The following is a 21,242-nucleotide window of genomic DNA, read 5'->3' as shown; positions in this document are numbered from 1 at the left end:
CTAAGCCACCCAGGAGCCCTGCTATCTTTGTTTTTAATTCCCAATTGTACATTATGGGCAAAAGCTGTAGCTCTATCTCTTGTCCTTGGGAAGCCTTTCTTCTATATCTGTTACAAACTTGTTACAAAATGGAGGTGTCCTAGAAGCGGTTGTCCACCCATCTTGACTGAATGAAAAGATTTACTTCTGGGTGGAGTGTTACCTAAAACAGTTTTCCCTGGTTTCTTGGGGGTTACCAATTTAGTGGTTGCTTCCTGTGTGACACTATAAATACATCTGGCTGCAGTGAGGCTAGAAGTAGCTTATTTCCTGTTGCAGTTGGATAAGGTGGGATTATGTATAACTGAGGTAACAGCAGATGTAAATTAGGCAAGGTGAGGGCTGAAAGGAATTTTTGATTGAGGTTACTCTTAGTAAAGAGTCCTTAGGCATGTACAGTCCTATTAACTGCAATTTAGCTAAGGCCTAAGCAGTGGTTAATTAAGGCAAAGCCAGGGCCTATCCAGGAGCACAGTCTAGATTAAGGCCTAGCTGGGGCTTAAACCCAATTAAGCCATGACCCTGGCATAGTTAGGCCTGACCAGGGCACAGCCAGGTTCAAAGACTAGTTAAGGCCTAGTCAGCCCTGTTGAGGGCTAGTCAGCCCAGTTAAGATGTAACCAGAGCCTAAGCCTACTTATGGCTTAGTTGCCCAGTTAGAGTCTAGATAACTCAGTTAAGGCCCTGCCAGGGCCTAAACATAGTTAAGGTCTAGTCAGAGTCTGGTTAAGACATAGCCAGGGCCTAAGTGTAGTTAACTACTAGTCAGAGCGTAGTTAGACTTAGCCAGAGCATGTTTAGGACCTATCAGAGTCTTCTTAAGGTTCAGCCAGGTCCTCAGTCTAGTTTTTGTTTAGTCAGAGACCAGTTAGGGCCAAAATCTACTTAAGTTTTAGTCAGGAACTGCCCGAGGTAGATCCAGGTCCTAAGCTTATTAAAGCCTGGTCAGAGCCTGGTTAAGTCCTAGCCAGAGTCTTGTTAAGGTATAGACAAGGTCTAAGCCTAAATAAAAGCTAATGATAAAGATTAGTCACAGCCTAATCCTAGTTTATGTTTAGTCAGAAATCAGTTAGGGCCAAAATCTACTTAAGTTTTAGTCAGAAAATACTTGAGGTAGATGCATGGCCTACATTTACTAAAGCTTAGTTAGAGCATAGTGAAGACCTAGCCAGAGTCTTGTTAAAACATATCAGGGCCTATGCCTAGTTAAAAGCTAACCAACATGGTTAAAATCTCATCAGAGTATATTAAGGACTAGCCAGGTCCTAAGCCTAGTTTATATTTAGTCAGAGATCAGTTAGGGCCAAAATCTACTTAAGTTTCAGTCAGAAACTACTTGAGGTGGGTCCAGGACCACGCTTGTTAAATCCTAGTCAGAGCCTGGTTAAGGCCTGGCCAGTATCTTGTTAAGGTATGGCTAGGGCCTTGTCTGGTTAAAAGCTAACCAACATGGTTTAGATCTCATCACAGTATGATAAGGACCAGCCATGGCCTAAGCCTAGTTTATGTTTAGTCAGAGACCAGTTAGAGCCAGACTAAGTTTTAGTCAGAAAATGCTTGAGGTAGATCCAGGGCCCAAGCTTATTCAAAGCTAGTCAGAACCTAGTTAAGGCCTAGCCAGAGTCTTGTTAAGGTATTCCCAGAACCTAAACCTAGTTAAAAGATAGCCAGCCCAGTTGAGGCCTAACTAGGGCTGAAGCCTAGTTCAGGTCCAGTCAGAGCCCAGTAAAGGTCTAGTCAGAACCTAAGAGTCTAGTTAATATATAGCAAGAGCCTGAGACTAGTTAAGGGATAGTTTGTCCAATTAAGACCTAGTTAGTTTATTTAAGACCCAGCTAGGGCCAAAGCCCAGTTAAGGCTTCATCAGCCCAGTTAAGGCCTAGTCAGAGCTCGTATGAGGCTTAGTCAGGGTTGAGTTCAGGCCTAGTCAGAGCCTGAGACTGGTTAAAGCTTAGCTAGTTCACATAAGGCCTAACCAGGGTCTAAACATAGTTTTGGCCTAGCTAGAACCCATTTAAGCCCTAGCCAGGGTCAAAACGTAGTTAAGGTATAGTTGGAGTCTAATTAAGGCCTAGCTGCAGCCTAAGTCTAGAGAAGCCATAGTCAGAGTCTAGTTAAGGCATATCAAGGTTCTAAGCCCAGTTAAGACTTAATCAACCCAGTTAATGCCTAGTCAGCTCAGTTAAGGCCTAATAAGCTCAGCTGAGACCTGGTCAGGGTCTAAGTCTAGTTAAGGTATATTTGAATCCCAGTTAAGGTCTAGCCATGGACTAAGCCTAGTCAGGACCTGAGTCTAGAGAAGGCATAGATAGCCAGAGTCTCATTTAAGGTATAACAAAGGCCTGAGTCTATTTAAGGCCTATTGAGCCCAGTTAAAGCCAAGAAGGGGCTAAACTTAGTTATGTCCTAGTCAGAGTGTAGTTAAGTCCTAGCCAGGGCCTATGCCCAGTTAATGCCTAGTTAGAGTCTAGTTAAGGTGAAGCCAGGGCCTTACAACTAGTTAAGGCCTTGCATCTAGTTAAGGCCTTGTCATCCCAGTTAAGGCCTATTTAGGCCCTTCACTCTGTTAAGGGCTGGTCAAGACTAGGGCAACCAGCTTATTCCAGTTTGCCCAAGACTTTCCGTATTTAGCACTGAAAGTTCTGGGTCCTGGAAAATCCCTTGGTCCCTGGCAAACCAGACTGATTGGGCACTCTAGTCAAGGTCTTTTAAAGAAAACTTTTCTTTGTCTTGGAGTTTACAAAGCACATTTGTAGTTTATAGTTTTTGTTTATAGTTTACAAAACACATTTTCAACATTATTTCATTTGATTATTATAGCATTTATTTGAGATAGGTGTTACCATCATCCGTGATGTGCAGACGAATAAACTCAGGTTTAGAGAGAAGTGCCTTCCTCAGTGCTGTACAGTCAGTGTCAAAGGCACAGTTTAAACCAAAATTCAGAATGTTTGAATTCAAAAGCCATGCTGTTATTTTTTAAGCTACAGTAAAGGGGTATCTCCCCATAATTAAAAGTGGTCGAAATTACAAAAGTAATACTTGCTCAAGGTCTTAACCATCATCCTAGTTTCAGATCAAGAAAAGTGAGTTACATCAAGCTTAAGTGACCTGCCCAAGGTAAGAAAAATTTAAACTTAAACTTAGGTTTCTTTGCCTCCAAATCCCCTACTTCTCTCCTTTGAAGAGAATCTCTTTCCTCCATCCTTCCTACTTGCTCAGTGTCAGATACTCCAGTCCATGTCTGTATGGCTGAGACTGTTTCCGTGTCTGCAGCTTTCAGAGATGTTTCTGTGCATGCATTATCTGAAGTCCATCAGGCATTTGGTAGACTATACTTGCGCTGACACTTCCGTTCGCAGCCTGAGGTTTATCTACTAGACCGATGCTTGTTTTCTCATTTGGGGACGTCTGTTGAGCCTGACAGCAGAGCTGACTTGGTAGTAGAGTCAAACTTCACCACTTGATTAGGATGAAGACACTGAAGACAAACCTGGTCTCCTTAGGAATTCTCGGGAGGGTTACTGGATACATCCGTGTTATAATGACATTTTGGGGACCACGGAAAGAGATCAGGCCTCCGTCTCTTACTGTGGATTCCACTGCCAGAAGGCACTGAGAACTTGGCTTGCCTTTTCCTGGCTGTGCCATTTCTGTTGCCTCCTGTAAGCTTACCAGGGGTGACAGGTGTCTCTGTTAAAAAGCCTGTATGTAAATATAGCTGTATCTTCCACTATGTTATCCCGAGGACAAAATAGTTGCCACCCCTGCAGAATGTAGCAGCTTCTGGATTGGATGCCAATGGTAGCAATGTGCCAAGCATGAAGTATCCTGTTCCCCCCACCCCTGCCAGATAAACATGAGCTTCCTCTTCAGTGGTACATTTAAAGGGACAGCCTCCACTCTGCTTGTGTGGCAGTGATCGAGGGGGAGAGCTTTCAACATGGATGATCAGTGGCTCGGATGGTGGCACTGTGGAAGAGGCCACTAGGATGTACTTTAAGTAGTGCCTTCTTGGACTGTTATTTCCTGCTTTCTGCTGTTAGGTTACTTTGGAGAACTATTTGGTTCACTGCGTAATGCGAGAGGAAGACAGAGCTGGTTAGGAAGAGACAAATGATTTATTCCACTGAGCAGCTGGTAGATTCAAACGTTGCTTTCTTTCTTGGAGGGGACGCCATGTGGGAATGGTATTATTTTCTCTGACATGCACATAGCGAATCCCCACATAAGCTTTAGATGACTTCATGTGTTTGTATTTTCATGAGCTGGTGAAGCACTTTCAGCTTCAAGGCATTGGGTTAATGGCATAAGCAGGCCATATCTCTGTCCTAACAAAAGATCTGGAAGGCTTTTCCTTGAGGACTGGGGGCTTTGTAGTACAATGTTGGAGGCTATGGAAAAAGAACACAGAACTAGACTTCTGGTTCTACCACATTCCAGCTGTGTGACTCTGGGTAAATCAAACGTTTTGCCTCTCTGGATGTCAATTTTCCTAAACGTAAGATGGAGGTAATAAACTCTGTGTTGCCCTATTCATGCTCTGTGGTAACTATAAAGATTAAATGAGATATAATGTGAAAACAGTGGAAAAAGTATAAAGCCTTATAAAAAATGTGAGGAATTATTAGTTCTATTATTCTTTCAACAAGTAGTTATTGAGTACCCACTGTGCATGCTTTAATTAAACAGAGATCAGTGTTTTGTTGGAGTTTACCTTCTGGAGGGGGGAGCCATAAAATAAATAATAATCATAATAAATAAGTAAACTATACAATATATATAGAAGGTGACAAGTTCTAAGAAAATGAAAAAGGTAGAGCAGAATAAATGAAGAATAAGGAAGACTCAGGAGTGCCAGGTGGGGAGGGGGAAGTTAAATTTTTAAAAGGGTGGCATGTGTAGATTGAGAAGGTGAGATGTAATCAAAGAGTTTGAAGGAGGTGAGGAATTTAGTCATTCAGATATCTGAGCAAAGAACATTCCAGGCAGAAGTAATAGCCGGTGTAAAGGGCCTACAGAGGAGGAGTTCCTGGTGAGTCTGGCAAAGTGGCCAGGTTGGCTGCAATGGAGGGAGGGGGAGAGAAGTAGAAATGAAGTTGCAGACTATATCGTGGAGGGCCATGTAGGCCATTATAAGGATCTGGGCTTTACTCTGAAGGACACGCAGAACCGTTAGAGGAGGAGAGACATGGTCTGACTTACATTTTATTTTATTTTATTTTATTATTTTATTATTTTATTTTGAGAGAGAGGGCATGGGGAGGAGCAGAGGGAGAAGGAGAGAGAGAATCGTAAGCAGGCTCCACGCCCAGTGCGGAGCCGAACTCGGGGCTTGATCTCATGACCCTGAGCTGAAATCAAGAGTCAGATGCTTAACCAACTGAACCACCCAGGTGCTCCATTCTGACTTATATTTTAAAGGTCTCACTCTGGCTGTTGTGTTGAGGAGAGACTGGGGTGAGGAAAAGGGAATCCTGTGAGGAGGCTGTTGAAATAATCAGGGTGATAGGTAGATGGTAGTGGCTCACAATGACAAATTATTAGGTTTTGAATATATTTTGAAGGTAGAGCCTTCAAAGGCTGTGGATTGTGGGGAAAAGAAAAGAGTCAAAAATAAACTCAAGATTTTTTAGCCTGAGTAGTGAGAAGGATGGAGTTGCCATCTACTGAGCTGGAGAAGGCTATAGTAGAGTAGGTTTTGGAGGGAAGACCAAAGATCCAGTTTTGGGTATACTGAGTTTCAGATATCACAGATCAGCATAAAGGCAATTAGATACACAAGGATGAAATTCTGGAGAAAGGTCTGAACTAGCTAAATAAATTTGGGAGTTATCGGTGTTATAGGTATTTAGAGCCTGGAGGAGATCACTAAGGAAGTAATTATAGATGGAGCAGAGGAGGACCCGGGGAGTGATCAACCATGTCAAGTGTGGAAGCCACTGGGGACTTGGACAAGGGTACTTAAGTGGAGTGGCCATTATATTTCATTAGAAGTGTGTGTTTTAGAACAGAAATATTTAACCTGGTAATATCAGTCATGAGATAAGAGAGAGCTTTTGTTCTTGTCAAGCAAAACTGCCTTGAGATTCCTCTGCCTCTAGCTAATATTAAAAAGAAAACTGAGGAATTGTGAAAGGACAACTCCCATTCAGTCTTTCATTTGAGGGCCCTTGCCACCAAAGAGCTGGGGCCCTGATGTGCTTTTCTGAGTCCCAAGCATATAGGTAATGTGATGAGCTCTTTACCCATGTTTAAAATGCTAACTTTTGGCCCCTTTATGAACCTTGAGAGGTAGAAGAATGAAATCTTCAGAGGGAAAGGAAACAATAAATTCATGCCCAAGGGCAAAACATTTTTCTTTATAGGATATTAAGAAATGTTTTCTCTGCCTCCCTTCCTCAAGCTTATTCTGATTGTATTTATCTCAGAGGTAAAAAATGGAGAAGTCTTATTTTTTATTTCCATGGAGCAGCCTATGGTCTTTGGGTGATTTTAATGTTCATTTAGGTTTTTGGATTTCTTTCCTTTTTACTAGAATGTTCTGACTGGGTGCATTCTGGGAACAATAGTTCCCATCCAGGAACAATAGGGATGAGGACAATGAAATGACTATCCTCAAGGGGACTTGTGGTGTATGAGCCATTTGGTAAGCTACCCACCACGGCTATATGGTGTTCCCGTTGCCATCTTAACACCATTTCGTATTCTGTTGGCGATTAGGAGCTTCCCAGAGCATTACTAGGTAGACCACAGTGTAAGGGAGAGCACAGAGGGTAGAGAGACTGAAGAATCAGATTCTCGCTCTTGCTCTGCTACTAACCAGCTGTGTAATCCTGGCAAGTCACTTATAGATGTTGGGTCTTCACTTCCTCAGTCGTAAAAAAGGAGTAATCCTTGTTGCACGGGATGTTATCAGGATTAGATAAGTTAATGTATGTGAAGGTACTTGAGGATATAATTAGCAGAAGGAGGAAACTGAAACACAGATGAACTACCAAGAGAGGTTATGTGGAATCTTATTTTGAGATCATTAAAAACAGAAGCACTCTTCCTTTGGTGGCTAAGCAATAAGCACATTTGTAGGCAGAAGGAAGAACTATATGGCTTCTGCTTCTGATCTTTTTTCCAGGTGGTAAAAGAAACGAACCGGGTCTCTCCTGGCAAGCTGGCATTTGTCATAGAAACAGAGAGGAGGCCGTGGCTGGTGCTTAGTCTTGCTCTTGTCAAATTTCTGAGAAGTATTCTTGAAACTCAAGACTAAATCCAGGCTAGGATGGTAGAGAATAAAAAGCACACAAAGATCTATGTATGATGCTCCTTTTCTTACCCAAATGATTCACTCAGGAAGTTCTCAAAGTCTGGGCTGGTTCAGGTGAAGTCATGCTAGACACAGGGTAATGACCTTCATTACCTTGCCTAAATGACTTTGCCAGTTACTTTCCAAGTAAGTGTTTCCAAGGAATAAGCTAGTTAATGCTTTGAAAGATCCATCGCCATTAGACCAAGTAGAGGGCCTTCTCCACGTGGCTGGTGCTATACTGGAGGAAAGGCCAGTGAGCAGTCTTGACATGTAGCCCGCTTCTCCCTGACAGAGTTAGGAGCCAGAGTGAGTGTGTGCTTCAAAGGCAAGAAGGAGTTAGGCTAGGAAGATCCACTAATCCTCAAGGATTCCAATCCTACCTGATTGGCCTCAGGTCTTCTGAAAGGGTGACCTGTGAGCAAGAGTCACAACACAGTCCTGCTCCCTCATCTTTACCCAAGTTCAAAGTTATGTTAGTTCTAACTATGAGATAAATTTTTATCTCTGGTCCTTCCACTTTTTGTAATACCTGCAGCTTCTTCCCTTCCTACCTTCAAGGGGGCACTAGTCAGTACTCGGGATACACCAGGCACCAGTTCCTGGATCCCAGAATTACTCCAGAACAATTACATTAGCTAGCATTTATTAAGAGCTTCCTATATACAAGGCACCATTCTAAACTCGTGTATATTAACTCATGTTGTTCTCATGACAGTTATTACCCTCATTTTGCAGATGAGAAACTGAGGCAGAGCAGCCTGCCTACCAGAGTAAGGTAGTACTCTAGTACTCTACCTTACTGGAAGGTAGTAAGTGGAAAAGTTGAGATTCAAATACAGATCTGTTTGATACAGATCCTAGCCTTACAACCACTAGCTTCACGTGACTGTCTCTCCCAAAGAAAATACAGGAACAAACAACGGCGATTTGCATTTTTCCTTCTCAGAAAGCTGAAAGAAGATGTGCAAATAGAATCCCTTTTCCTGTTACTTACAAGGTTTCTTCTTATTTCCCTTATTTTAGACCCTGTCCTCTGCACTGGTAATATTTAAAAGCCAAGAACCTTTCTAGAAGTAGTACAGCTCTTTTTAGGCTCTCTGGGGGGTGGGGTGGGCTGTGGGATTCTCACAATAGCCAAGATTCAGAGATAAGCCCTTGCAGAGTCCCACCAAGTCAAGATGGGGGGGGGCTGTTCTCCCCTTTGAATAGTTTTGAGGAAACTCTTTGTCTAGGAAAATAACCAAGAGATACATTTTCAAAAGTGGTTGTTTTTCTCCAGTGACTAAGTTGTTTTTCAGAAGGGTAAGCAAGAATTTGTGATTCTCTCTGCAGCAGTGAGCAAATTTGGAGGAGGAGGAAAGAAATTCAGTAGAATTCAGTTTAAATTGACCATAAGGACATTTCCTACTCCCTCTCTTTCCAGTTTCTGTTTTGAATTTTTCATATATTTTCAAGAAGGGACCATGTTTAGCTCTTCAGATGCACAATTCTTTCCTTTCTCTCTTGATAAATTAAAGATGGTTCATGGGGATTTTAAATGTCAGATCCTATAACAGGCAAATGCCTTATTGCACACAGCTTTTTTTTTTTTAAAGGCGAAGGTTTGTCGCTTAAAAATAAGAGTTTAAAGGGTAAGCACTGTTGTTTTGTTCATTGTAGCCCCCCCAGAGAGCACCAGATATGTCAAAATATAAAATTTGTCAGGGTGCATGGGTCACTCATTGAGGCATCTGACTCTTGATTTCAGCTCAGGTCATGGTTTCAGGGTCATGAGATCGAGCCCTGTGTCAAGCTATGCACTGAGCATGGAGCCTGCTTGTCCCTCTCCCTCTGCTCCTCTCTCTGCTCCTCCCCCAACTCCTGCTCTCTCTCTCTCTAATAAATAAATAAATAAATAAATAAGCAAAATCTTTTAAAAAAATTATAAGATTTGTTCTTTGGGGACGAGGACATCTTGATGTTTTCCTCAGGGGTAGGAACAACAATGAGAAGTAATGTCTGGGGGGGGGGTGTTTTTTTTTTTAAAAATCTGTGTTGAATGCATGTATTCAAATGGTACTGCAGCACCAGAGAAGGGAACATTATGAAAAAATTTACTGTTTGTAGATAGGAACCTGGCACCTACACTCACCAAAGGTGTATTTTAATCTCTCCCACATAACTGCTTCTGTTCCCCTTGGATATGAACTAATTTACCTTGCCTGATGCAGAGAAGCTTATCGACTATAAACATAGACCCAGAGGATTTGGATTCCTTTGCTCCTTTCCCATCCTACTGTTAGACACTTATTGCCAGTTTGCTAGTTATGAGCATCACAAAATAGCAGGGTAGGACTATCAGCTAAAAGAAAAACAATGGTTCTTGAGTAGTTGTGCCAACAAAAATGTCATAAGTGAGATTAATAAAAACCTATGGAGTTAAAGACCCTAGTTATCAGATGGCTAGCTTGCTCTCTGCCCCAGCTGTCTTTCTGAGCTACTTGTAAGATGTGGGTCATCTCATCTTGTGTCAGTTTATAACTCCATCTGGCTATAAGGCTGTCTTGCTTTACTTAGCACTGACCTGAGGTCGAGAGCCACACAGACCGAAGGGACCCTGCTCTGTACCTTCAGGTTTCATTCCATTGTCATTGGCTGTGATGACTGGCTTGCTAAACACTGGCAAGACTCTCATCACTGTCTTGCTGTCCTTATTGGTTTTATAGCAGAGACCCAATACTAAAAGTAAAACAATTTTTTGAGATATAACATACACACAGCGAAGCACACAAATTTTAAGGGTACAGCTGAATGTTTTTAAAAAAAACATACATCATCATGTTATGACATAGAACCTTTCTAGCACCCCAAAAAGCTTTCTCATATCCCTTGCCAGTCAGTCACCCCCCCACCCAAAGGTAACTTCTTCATTCACTTCCATTCCATAGACTTGTTTACTTGTTTTAAAATTTCATGTAAATGGAATTATATGATATGCACTTTTATGCATCTGGTTTCTTTCGACATTCTTGTACATGTAGTTTTGGGGACATTTGTACACTTTTGGATATTTAGGAGTAGAATTGCAGGGTCATGGGATAGAGGTATATTTGGTTTTAGTAGATACTGTCAGTTTCCTTTTTTAAAAGATTTTTATTTATGTATTTATTTGTCAGAAAGTGATTGAGAGAGAGAGAGAGCAGCAGCAGGTAGAGAGGGAAGCAGGCTCCCTGCCGAGCAAGGAGCCCAATGCGGGACTCGATCCCAAGACCCTGGGATCATAACCTGAGCTGAAGGCAGATGCTTAACTGACTGAGCCACCCAGGTATCCCTGTCAAATAGTTTCCTAAAGTACTTATACCAGTTAACAATTTCACCAACAATGTATGAGAGTTCCAGTTGCTCCATGTTCTTCTCAATGCTTGGTACTGTCTGGTTTTTTTTTTTTTTCCATTTTAGCTATTCTTTGGTGGGGTTTTGTGTGTCTTATTGTAGTTTTAATTTGTATTTTTCTGATGTGCAGTAATGAAAACCTACTCATATGCTTGTAGGCCATTTGGATATTCTCTTCTGTGAAGTACCATTTAATTCTTTGTAACCTTTTTTTTTTTTAAATGATTTTTTATTATATTATGTTAGTCACCATACAGTACATCCCCGGTTTCCGATGTAAGGCTCGATGATTCATTAGTTGTGTATAACACCCAGTGCACCATGCAATACGTGCCCTCCTTACTACCCATCACCGGTCTATCCCATTCCCCCACCCCCCTCCCCTCTGAAGTCCTCAGTTTGTTTCTCATAGTCCATATGTAACCTTTTTTTAAATTGGATTTTCTCTTTTTCTTATTGATTGAAAGACTGTAAAAAATATACGTACATACTGGATACAACTCCTTCATTAGATATACATGTGCATATTGCAAATATTTTTTCCCAGTCTATGGTTGACCTTTTCACCCTCTTAAGGGGTATTTTAATAAATGGAAGTTATTTATTTTTATGAAGTCCAGTTTATCAATCTTCTTTCATAGTTAATATTTTTCGTGTCAAATAAGAAACCTTTGCCTACCAAGGTCAAGAAGATACTTGCCTACGGTTTGATTTTTGAAGATTTATTGTTTTATCATTCATATTAGGTCTATGATTCATTTACAATTATTATTATTACTAATTTTGGTATGTGGTGTGAGGTAAGGGTCATGGTTCTGTTGATTTGTTTGTCCTTGTGCTTGTACCATGCTGTCAAAATTATGTAGCTGTAAAGCTAGCCTTGATAATCTGGCAGTATATGTCTCCCAATTTTGTTTTTCAAGATGTTTTGGCTGTACTTAGCCCTTTGAATACCCTTGTATGTTTTAGAATCACTTTGTCCAAAGTGCCCTTTGGGGATGGTTTTGAGTTTATTAACTTATTAGTAACCCCACAGCCCTCAGCTTCAAAATCGAGGTACAATTTTGAAGGAGGGACTGGTAGTGTGTTTGTGGTAGTCCCCTTCCCTCTAGTGAGAATTTGTCTTGGAATACTGCTAGACTGTGGGAAATTTCACTCAGCTTTTCCCTGCTCAGGAAGGAGCCTTGAACACAGCTGACTTGAGATGAAGAAAACTAATCCTGCATTTCAGGCTTCTCAAATTTCCAATCCATTACACTAGCTTCGAATGTTACGCAGATTTCTCCTTTTCCACAGTAGAGTCCTTCTGCCTTGGGGCCAAACCTCATCTTCAACTTGTGCCCAGAATGAGCAAACGTCTCAGTGAAGAAAAAAGCTCTGGATGACCAGCTCACTTAGGAAAGGCTCTGTGATCTCAGAAATTTTAGTTCATCTTGTCCTTGTTTCCACAGATCAGGGATATCTTTATATATTGATTTTGCAGTTTATTCTTCTTTTTGTTTTTTAGTTTGTGACAGGAGCACTCACATCCCCGTTTGAAAGCAGAAGTCCAGAAAACGTTCAGGAGTTGGAACCTTGACTTTCTTATCCATCTCAGCTCTATCAGAGGTGAGTAGTGTGCGGGTTTGGGGCCAGTTCAGTAGGTCAGTGGAAGGGCAGATAAAATGCAAACAGCAGTTCTTTCACAGATGTTGAGGATCCCTGAGGGCACTGATCAGGTTGTCTCATCCCTCTGCCTTAGGACTCACAGTCAACTTGGAATTCAGCCAGTTTCCAGGGATGGCAGATGAGATTAACATTCTCAGTTCTGTCCCTGCTCAAAATGAGAGGTCAGCTCTGGCCTGAATATGGCAAATTTTGCTCCTATGTAGACACCTGAATTGGTGCCCTCTGGCATAGGACTTTAGGAGTCAGACTTGGGCTGACTTTTGGTTCTGCATTTTTACTTAACCATGTGACTGTGGGAAAGTTTGTTAATTTCTCTGATTCTCAATTCTTCTATCTGTAACTTCATAGGGTTACTGTGAGGATTAAATGTTGTAATAGAAGACAAGTGGATTTCACAGAAACATAATAGGTCTTCTACAAATGTGAGCATTTATTAGAATAACTATTTATGGGCATGTCATCTCATCTGATAAATGGTTCTTGAGGCTGGGGATTACGTTTGGTTACATTTTTGGAAGGAGTAAAATTTACATGCAATGAGATGCACACATCTTATGAGTACTATTTAATGAGTTTCGACAAATGCATATTCATACTCCTTTGTAACCCAAAACTCTATCTAAAATATAATCATTACCATCACCCCAGAAAGTTATTTTGTCTCTCTTCCCAATCAGTTCTGCTCCCCTAGATGCAACCACTTTTCTGACTTTTTTTCTGTCATAGGTCATTTTGAATTTTCTAGAATTGCATATGAATGGAATCCTACAGCATATATTCTTTCATGTCTGGCTTTTTTCATTAAGCATAATGTTTTTGATATCCATTCATGCTGTGGTCTTTATCAGTAGTGGCTTTCTTTTTCTTGCTGATTAGTATTACATTGTATGAATAAACCACATTTTGTTTGTCCATTTGTCTTTTGATTGACAGCTGGGCTCTTTCTGCTTTTTTTTTTTTTTGCTCTTATGCATAAAGCTGCTATAACCATTCTTCTTAAAGTCTTTTTGTGAATTTCATTTCTCTTGGTTAAATACCTCAGAGTGAAGTTTCTGGGGATCAGGTGGGTGCTTGCTTAGTTTTATAAGAAACTGCCAGACATTTTCAAAGGGGTTGTACCATTTGATACTCCCGCCAGCAATGTGTGAGAATTCTGGTTGCTCTATAGCTTTGTCAACATCTGGTGTTGTCAGTCTTTAATTTTAACCACTTTAGTCAGTAAGTTGTGGTGTCTTATTGTGATGTTAATTTGTATTTCTTTGATGACTAATGATGTTGAATATGTTTTCATGTGCTTATAAGCTATTTATTTTTCTTCCTTTGTGAAATGTTTGTCTAAATCTTCTGCCCATTTTTAATTTGTTTATCTTTTTATTACTGACTTGTAGGGGCACTGTTTTTTTATTGAGGTATCATTGACATACAACAGTATATTAGTTTCAGGCATATGACAGAATGATTTAATCTTTGTATATATTGCAAAATGATCACCACGATAAATGTTGTTAACATCTGTCACCATACACAGTTACAAAACACTTATTTGTTATGATAATTTTTGAGATTTACTCTCTTAGTAACTTTCAAATATGCAATACAATATTATTCACTATAGTCACCATGCTGTATATTACATCCCCGTGACTTATTTATTTTATAATGGAAGTTTTGTACCTTTTGACTCCATTCACCCACTTCACCCACTGCCCACCCCCCGGTAGGGGCTCTTTATATATTCTGTTTACAAGTTCTTTGTCAGATATATGTTTTGTGAATATATTCTCTCACTCTGTTGACTGCTGCTTATTTTATTTACTGTGTGTTTTGATGAATTGGTTTATCTTTGTACCCCTTGCTCTCCCTATTCATGGCTGCAACTTGATAATATTTTCTGAATGAAAGAGCTAAAAGTTGTCCCTTCCTCCAGCTTATAGGTTCCATAATGCAAAAATGCACTGCATGCGTAATGAGAAAGGGATGGTTAGGGGAGCTTTTTTAGGTTGGAGGGTGAGATATTTGAGGTGATATTTAAACTGAGACCAGAATGACAAGAAGCCATTTTTTTTTCCTGGGGAAAGGGATCCAAGGCAGAGGGAACAGCTAGCTAATAAAAGGGTCCTTAAGGAACCCTTAAACACTGTTGGTGGAAATATAAATTGGTGCAGCTACTGTGGAAAATAGTATGGAGCTTCCTCAAAAAATTAAAAATAGAACTACCATATGATATAGCGATTCTGCTTCTGGGTATTTATCTGAAGAAAATAAAAACACTAATTTGAAAAGCTACACACACCCCATGTTCATTGCAGCATTATATAATATCCAAGGTATGGAAGCAATGTATGGTCTATCAGTGGGTGAATGGAAAAGAAGATGTGGTTTATATACACAACAGAATACTACTTAGCCATAAAAAGAAAGAGATCTTGCCATTTGCAGCAACATGGATGGATCTAGAGGGTATTATGCTAAGTGAAATAAGTTGGGCAGAGAAAGATAAGTACTGTATGATTTCACTTATATGTGAGACCTAAAAAACTAAACAAATGAATAAGCAAAACAAAACTCATAGATACAGAGAACAGATTGGTGGTTATCAGAGCAGAAGGGGGTTGGGTTGGGGGCAAAAAGAGTGAAGCGGGTCAGCTGTATGGTGATGGATGGTAACTAGATTTATTGTGGTGATCACTTTGTAATACATGCAAATACCAAATTATTATATTGTATACCTAAAACTAATTTAATGTTATATACCAATAAAAAGGAAATAAAAATAGGAACAAAAAGACTTAAGAGAGATATATTTTTAAAAAAAGCCCTTAAGGTAAGTTGGGGCTAGGCACAAACTATCCAGAATACCCCTTTTAGGCAAACTAAGGTGTCAGAGGTTACTTGCTTTAAAAATTACCACAACTGGAATAAGCTGATGCTATAGTCTTGCTTTCTTAGTACTGCAGTACTTAGCAGTTTCTCAACACCCTCCTTGTCTTCCCCAAATCTCCAGGTCCTAGGTTCCAAGATGCTTTGAAGCTAAGAATTGTGGATTAGTTAACACAGTGGTCAACAGGGTTAAGGCTAAGTCGGGATATTTTTTTCCCTCAAAGGTGACCAGGTGATTGAAGAAATAAATCAAGGTTTGCATAAGTAAAAAGTAACTACATTTATCTTTATAAAGCAGCAAACTATAAAATGTTCCACTTCTCTGCTTTTTACATTTAGATTGTATAATGTAAAATTTTTTCTACACAATATCAACTCAGTTATGGACTATAATTTATTTTTGAAATTTTTCCCAGTTTAAGGAGAAATAGAAGAAAAGATGATGGGGAAGGGATAGTAGAAGATGATTCTCTATCAAGTAGAATGAAGGACATAGGTGAATAAATGGAGGTCTGTTGACCCAAGAGGAGGAATAACAGAGTCTTAGAGGGAGGTAGAGGAGCTAAGAAAAAAAAAAGCACCTGGGTGAAGGAGAAGCCAGAAGTTAAATGAGTTTTGTGTGAATGTATTCCTCTTGCGCCCTTGGGCTATGGATACCATAGTAACCTATTGCTTCCTTTGAAAAATGGGATGGTACTCTCTAGTAATATTTAATACACACCTTTCGTCTGTGTTTCCCTTATGATCCACGCTCTACATTAATGCCAAATTCCTCTCACGATTTCTTTCCATTATTTCCTTCCACCAGACTGCTTTTTCTCTAGTCAAAATGCAGAGATTCTTTAAACTAATAAAATAACCTCCAGTGCCCATTCTCCCATATTTCAGATGAGAAGATACCTCCAACCATAGTCATGCTTTCTGGTCATCATGATTGTGACCCTTCTTGGGACAAACTTCACATCTACCATCAGGATTTTGGACCAAAAAAAAAAAAAAAAACCCCAAAACAAACCAAACATGGTTCTGAAAGAACTTATGTTAAGTGGAGATAGTATATAACTGAGTGGGTCAAAGCAGGCCCCGTGGAGACCAGCAAGCTCCATGTGAAAATCATAGATGATCTGGCCAGTGATTTGCTGTACTCCAATAAAGATTTAAGGAGTAGTTAGCTGGAGGTAGTGCCTGTGGTTTGCTGGGCCCCACTCTGGTCAGAACTGCTGGAAATAGTGCGTTGATAAATTTGGCAATATCCTAAAGGAGTAAGATGGATGGCTGCTTCCTAATACTTTCCACTTAGGAAAAGCTTGACTGAGGCTGGAGAAACAAAACCAGCCCCATTTGCAGGACTGGTGGCTAGAAATTCAATGTGTATATGTACCCAAGGAAACAATTGGTCAAAGGTATATAGCTAAATTGATCGGCCATGGACTGAAGATGTATAACATAACAAATGGAACATTACAGACTGGACTATTGCAGGAAAAACAATGTGGTGAAGGGAGATAAGAAAAGAAATCAATGAAAGAAATTTAGTAATTCATGTGGGACATGTACCAACTCATCAGAACAGGGAGACAGAATAATCTATTTGGAGTAAAAGAACAGACAATCTGACCCCCAAAACTAATGTGTACTCTACAGTCCTGGGGACTCCCAAGTCCCAACTCAACTTCCTTGTCAGTTCAGTTTAAAGTCACAGAATGGGCTCGTGAAGCCTCATGGCATATGGACATGATGTCCTAGATAAGCAGAGGGGAAAGAGTGGGGGGAAAATGTATGAATCAAACAAACAAGCGAGTAAGCAATATGAGACATGTCAGACTACTAAAAACTGGCATCTTCAATAAACTTATTTTTTCTTTTTTTAAAAATGATTTTATTTATTTGTCAGAGAGAGAGCCAGAGCAAACAAGCTAGGGGAGCAGCAGGCAGAGGGAAAGGCAGGCTCCCCGCTGAGTAAGGAGCCCAGTGTAGGACTCAATCCCAGGACCCTGGGATCATGACCTGAGCCTAAGACAGACACTTAACCAACTCAGGCACCCAGGTGTCCCAACAAACTCATTTTTAAGAGGAAAGGGGCATGTTAAACCAATGTGTGAAGTAGGTGATACTGGGCCAATCTTTAGATTTTTAAACAAAGACTATTTCCTTATAGAAGTATAAACTTCCTCAGGAAGAGGGTTTGCAGAGCACATCGAACATACGGATGAGAATAGTACATTCATGGCTTTAGACAAAATTGAAGGAACTAGCTGCTAGATATGCAGTATTGGCAGTAACAGGAGATGACCGAGGAACTAATTTTATAACAGAAGTTGTCCAAAATTTGGCAAAAGACACAGACTGTGGAACTTTCATTTCACAAATTCCCCAGGCTGCAGGGCCAATTGGAAACCTTAATGAATGGAAGACTAAAAACACAGAAAGAATTTAGCGGCACCGGATATAAATGGCAGTGAGGTAAAGGTGTTAATAAAGACAGAATTAATTGAAAGACTCTGAGTGAATGTAACATCCTCATTAGAGATGTTCTAGAAAGATGGACAAAAAACCTATGCTCACTTTGTTCTCAAATCCTCTAAGAAGACATAAAGATGAGAAGTATGAAGGAAAGAGTATGAGTAGTAGATCCTCATAAGGCCATCAAAAAGAAGGATCAGTAACTAGGGACACTCTTTCAACCTTATCCTATTGCCAGAACTTGTAGGATAGATAAAGGCTCAAGAATACTAATCTTTATATTTCTCTTTTCTATTTTTAGATCTGCTTTGCTGTTTTCTTTTGGCGGTGGCAGTCTCTCTGGTGGTCATTGTAATAGCAGTTTACTGCCAACACAAACAAGAGCTCTGTATGTAAGTTTTGTGGGTGGTTCATCAACTTTATAAAAAAGTGCTGTAGGACCACTGGCCTCATTCTGTACTTGATCATATCAGTAGCCTCATTTCTCAAGCAAGCCAACCATAGAACAATTCTGTGCCAGCCCCACAGAATCCATTATCACTAAAAACCCATTTGCTACAGCTTTCAGTAATATTTTTATCTACTGAGGAGATAGTTGAGGCATGGAGCCTGTGTCAATCCCCGTGCTGATTGCTGGACTTGTTGATTGTGTAGCCCAGTTAATAAGAATAGCTGAAGAGCTTTTACAGCTGATATCACAAGAACAAGCTCCTTGTGTAGAGCAGAATGGTAGTGCAGAACAGATAGAAGTGGATGCACCTTCTCCTGAGGAAGCTTCGCTCCCAGACCTTGCTGATTTCTCAGACCTCGAGTCAATACTTACACCAAGAGAAGAAGAAGACCTAATCCTTGACATAGATCAAGCGATGTTAGACATAGAAGATTTATATGAAGATGTACTCTCTGGTATAAACGATGACCTAAGAAGTGGATAAGATCTAATTGGCCCCCAGCAACATGTGAGAACTGATAGCTGATAGTTTTTCGGTTTTAAATAGATTCTGATTTTTCTGAATGTTAACAATGTTTTCTCCTAGTTCTGTACATTTTCATTACTAATACGTTATATAACAAGTAATACTAGATTTACTTCCAGTAGAAACTGGTCTCTTTTCTTCTTTGTATTTCTTTTAAAAGCTCCAACTTTAGCCATAGGGCTCTTTCTCTACATGTCCTTGTTCTCCTGTTGGGGTTCAGGGGTAACAGAAGCAAACAATACCAAAAAACAAACAAACAAACAAACAAACCTCACTTAACAATGGAGTGAAGACATCATGGACTCTATCACGTGTTGGAACCCATGTCATTGGTCTACGGATGGAAACCAAAAGGGGAATATCCCCCAGGATGGTATTATAATGAATACATCACATTGACAGGACAGCGTTGGGACACTTTTACTTGAAAAGATGTAACTCTTTACTAGGCCTTTAGGAGAGGATGTGTCAACCAAAGGATGCTAGATCAGACTAGGGGAAGCAATTTGGAAAAAGCACCATCTATCAGATAATAAAACTGTAGAAAGGTTTTCAGATAACTTTTGCCAAGGAGAAACCTTTGAAAAAGCTGAGGCCAAGAGGTTCCGATGTAGGGCTGTTTCCTCAAATGATGACCCACACTAAAACTAGTCTTCGATATTGTTTTCCAAATGGAAAGGAGGAATTATATCAAATAACAATGAGAGTAGTACTAGTCCTAGCAGGTCTAAACAAAGCCCCATGAGGACTGTTCACCAATGGAGTCAAACCCTTATGGCATAGGCTCAGATGTGACGGTCTACAAATGCAAGTGGATAAAGTATATCTTCTTGGGTATAGCTAGATTTATAAAGAGTAGCTGATAGGCTTATTATAGTGAACCTGCTCTCAACGGAAATCTTAACTATTGACAAATGGGAGCAATAATTAATTTGGATAAAATATGGACTGGTATTTAGCCCCAATAATTTTACAGATACCAGAAGGCTAAAATGCAATAGTTGGAGGACCCCTTCTCCCCATATCAAAATAGAAAGAGACCCAATAAATGTGTGGGAAATTCACTGCTCATACTAATTCCATGCCATATAGTAGTCTCACTTCATTTGGAAAAATGTCCACCCTTCAGACAAGCCCATAGACACTATGGTCCTCCTTTCTAGAGAATGGCCTTTGCATCTTACAACATGGGCAACAACTAGGTAAAGGCATAGTAGTAGTTAGGACAATTGGTGCATTCAAATTGTGAAGAAATGGCATGTAGAAGTTAATCCACGCTGGTGGAAACCAGACTGTACCCAATTCGTATAGAGTCCTAAAGCATATTATTAGTAAAAAGATTAAGAAATGTATTGAATACAGATAACTTCAGAACTAACCAACATGACAGATGCTGCATCTAATGCTAAGTGAGGTCTATATACAGGGATAATTAACTGCTTTTAAAGGTAAATGTGGGGGAAATTAGAGATCTGATGTGATGTGGATGAGCAGTAGCAAGAGAAACATAAGTCAGTTTCGCCACTGAATTTCAGGGTGAGTGTATGTAACAAATTAAAGAAAGACTGCTGTATCAAAATAAAGCTACCACAGATCCTTTTGAAAATGAGAGAAACTTAGGGAACTACTCAAACATGTTAGTATGAGAAAGTTCCACAGTAGATTGCTACGTGAAGTAGATGAGGATCCAGAACACTTAGGTGCACAAAGACACAAAGAAGAGAAATAAAAGTTCTATCATCAAGCAACTACTGTGGGTAATTATAAGCCAGACCAGACAACGGATGGAGGGACTTCGCTGCTGTACTAATTGGACAAATCGAGCCTTACCTTCCTAGGGTAAGGGACTCTAGCTATTGCAGTATGTCCAAAATGGCAAATAAGAGATGCAGTGCGAAGGGACTATGTGAAGTTAACTAAAATATAGCACTGGGAAAGCAAGAAGAAATGGTTTATCTCACCATTCCATTTGGAGCAGTTTTACAAGGAGGATTAGTGATAACAGTTAAACAAGGAAATCTATACATGTAGCAACCAAAGAAGAATCACAGAGGAATTGGATAAAAGTTAAAAGAGAGAACCTATGCTTTAATTAAAGGCTTAGAAACAGCTGAAAAAGATACATACTCTCCACTAGGAATTTGGACTTTAGGAAATTGGCTCTAATTTTGTGTCAAAATAAAACCTTAAGCAGGAATACTTAGGCAAGATCAGGAAAGATCCAAGGAGAGACCATTGGTCTGCTACAAATTCTATTTAGCGAGCGATTTCCCTGTAAATGGACAGATCTGGTGTTCCTCAAATATGATCGATACTGAACGGTAGCTATTCTCCTACGTAGAACTCTGGAATATAGATCTTATAACAATTCCATAACAGATTAGTGTGAGCTCATTAGAACTGTTACTATTAATGAGAGAACACAAGCAAGCATACTAAAGCTGGCCGTCAAAATGCATCAAGAGAAATCTGTGGGACTACTCCAGACCTTGAAACAAGATAAAGCTTGAGCTAGCCTATAAAGCAACTAATGCTCAAGA

At 40.0% G+C, this 21,242-nt stretch overlaps 2 protein-coding genes across 2 annotated transcripts in view; one reads left to right on the top strand and one right to left on the bottom strand.

Annotated features, from left to right (window-relative positions):
* TRPC5 (transient receptor potential cation channel subfamily C member 5) overlaps positions 1-21,242 on the bottom strand; it is a 141,293-nt gene that overhangs the window by 73,148 nt on the left and 46,903 nt on the right. The gene's annotated exons all lie outside the window — the stretch shown is intronic.
* Positions 18,282-18,751, top strand: TRPC5OS (TRPC5 opposite strand). The gene has a single exon (XM_045788434.2). It carries the CDS (start codon positions 18,328-18,330, stop codon positions 18,658-18,660), a length of 333 nt encoding a protein of 110 aa, XP_045644390.1. The 5' UTR covers positions 18,282-18,327; the 3' UTR covers positions 18,661-18,751.

Source organism: Ursus americanus, chromosome X, assembly GCF_024610735.1.
Source record: "Ursus americanus isolate L20-20 chromosome X, mUrsAme1.1.p, whole genome shotgun sequence".
Taxonomy (NCBI): domain Eukaryota; kingdom Metazoa; phylum Chordata; class Mammalia; order Carnivora; family Ursidae; genus Ursus; species Ursus americanus.
Note: the sequence above shows the minus strand (reverse complement) of the source record. Positions and strands in the feature narration are given on the sequence as shown.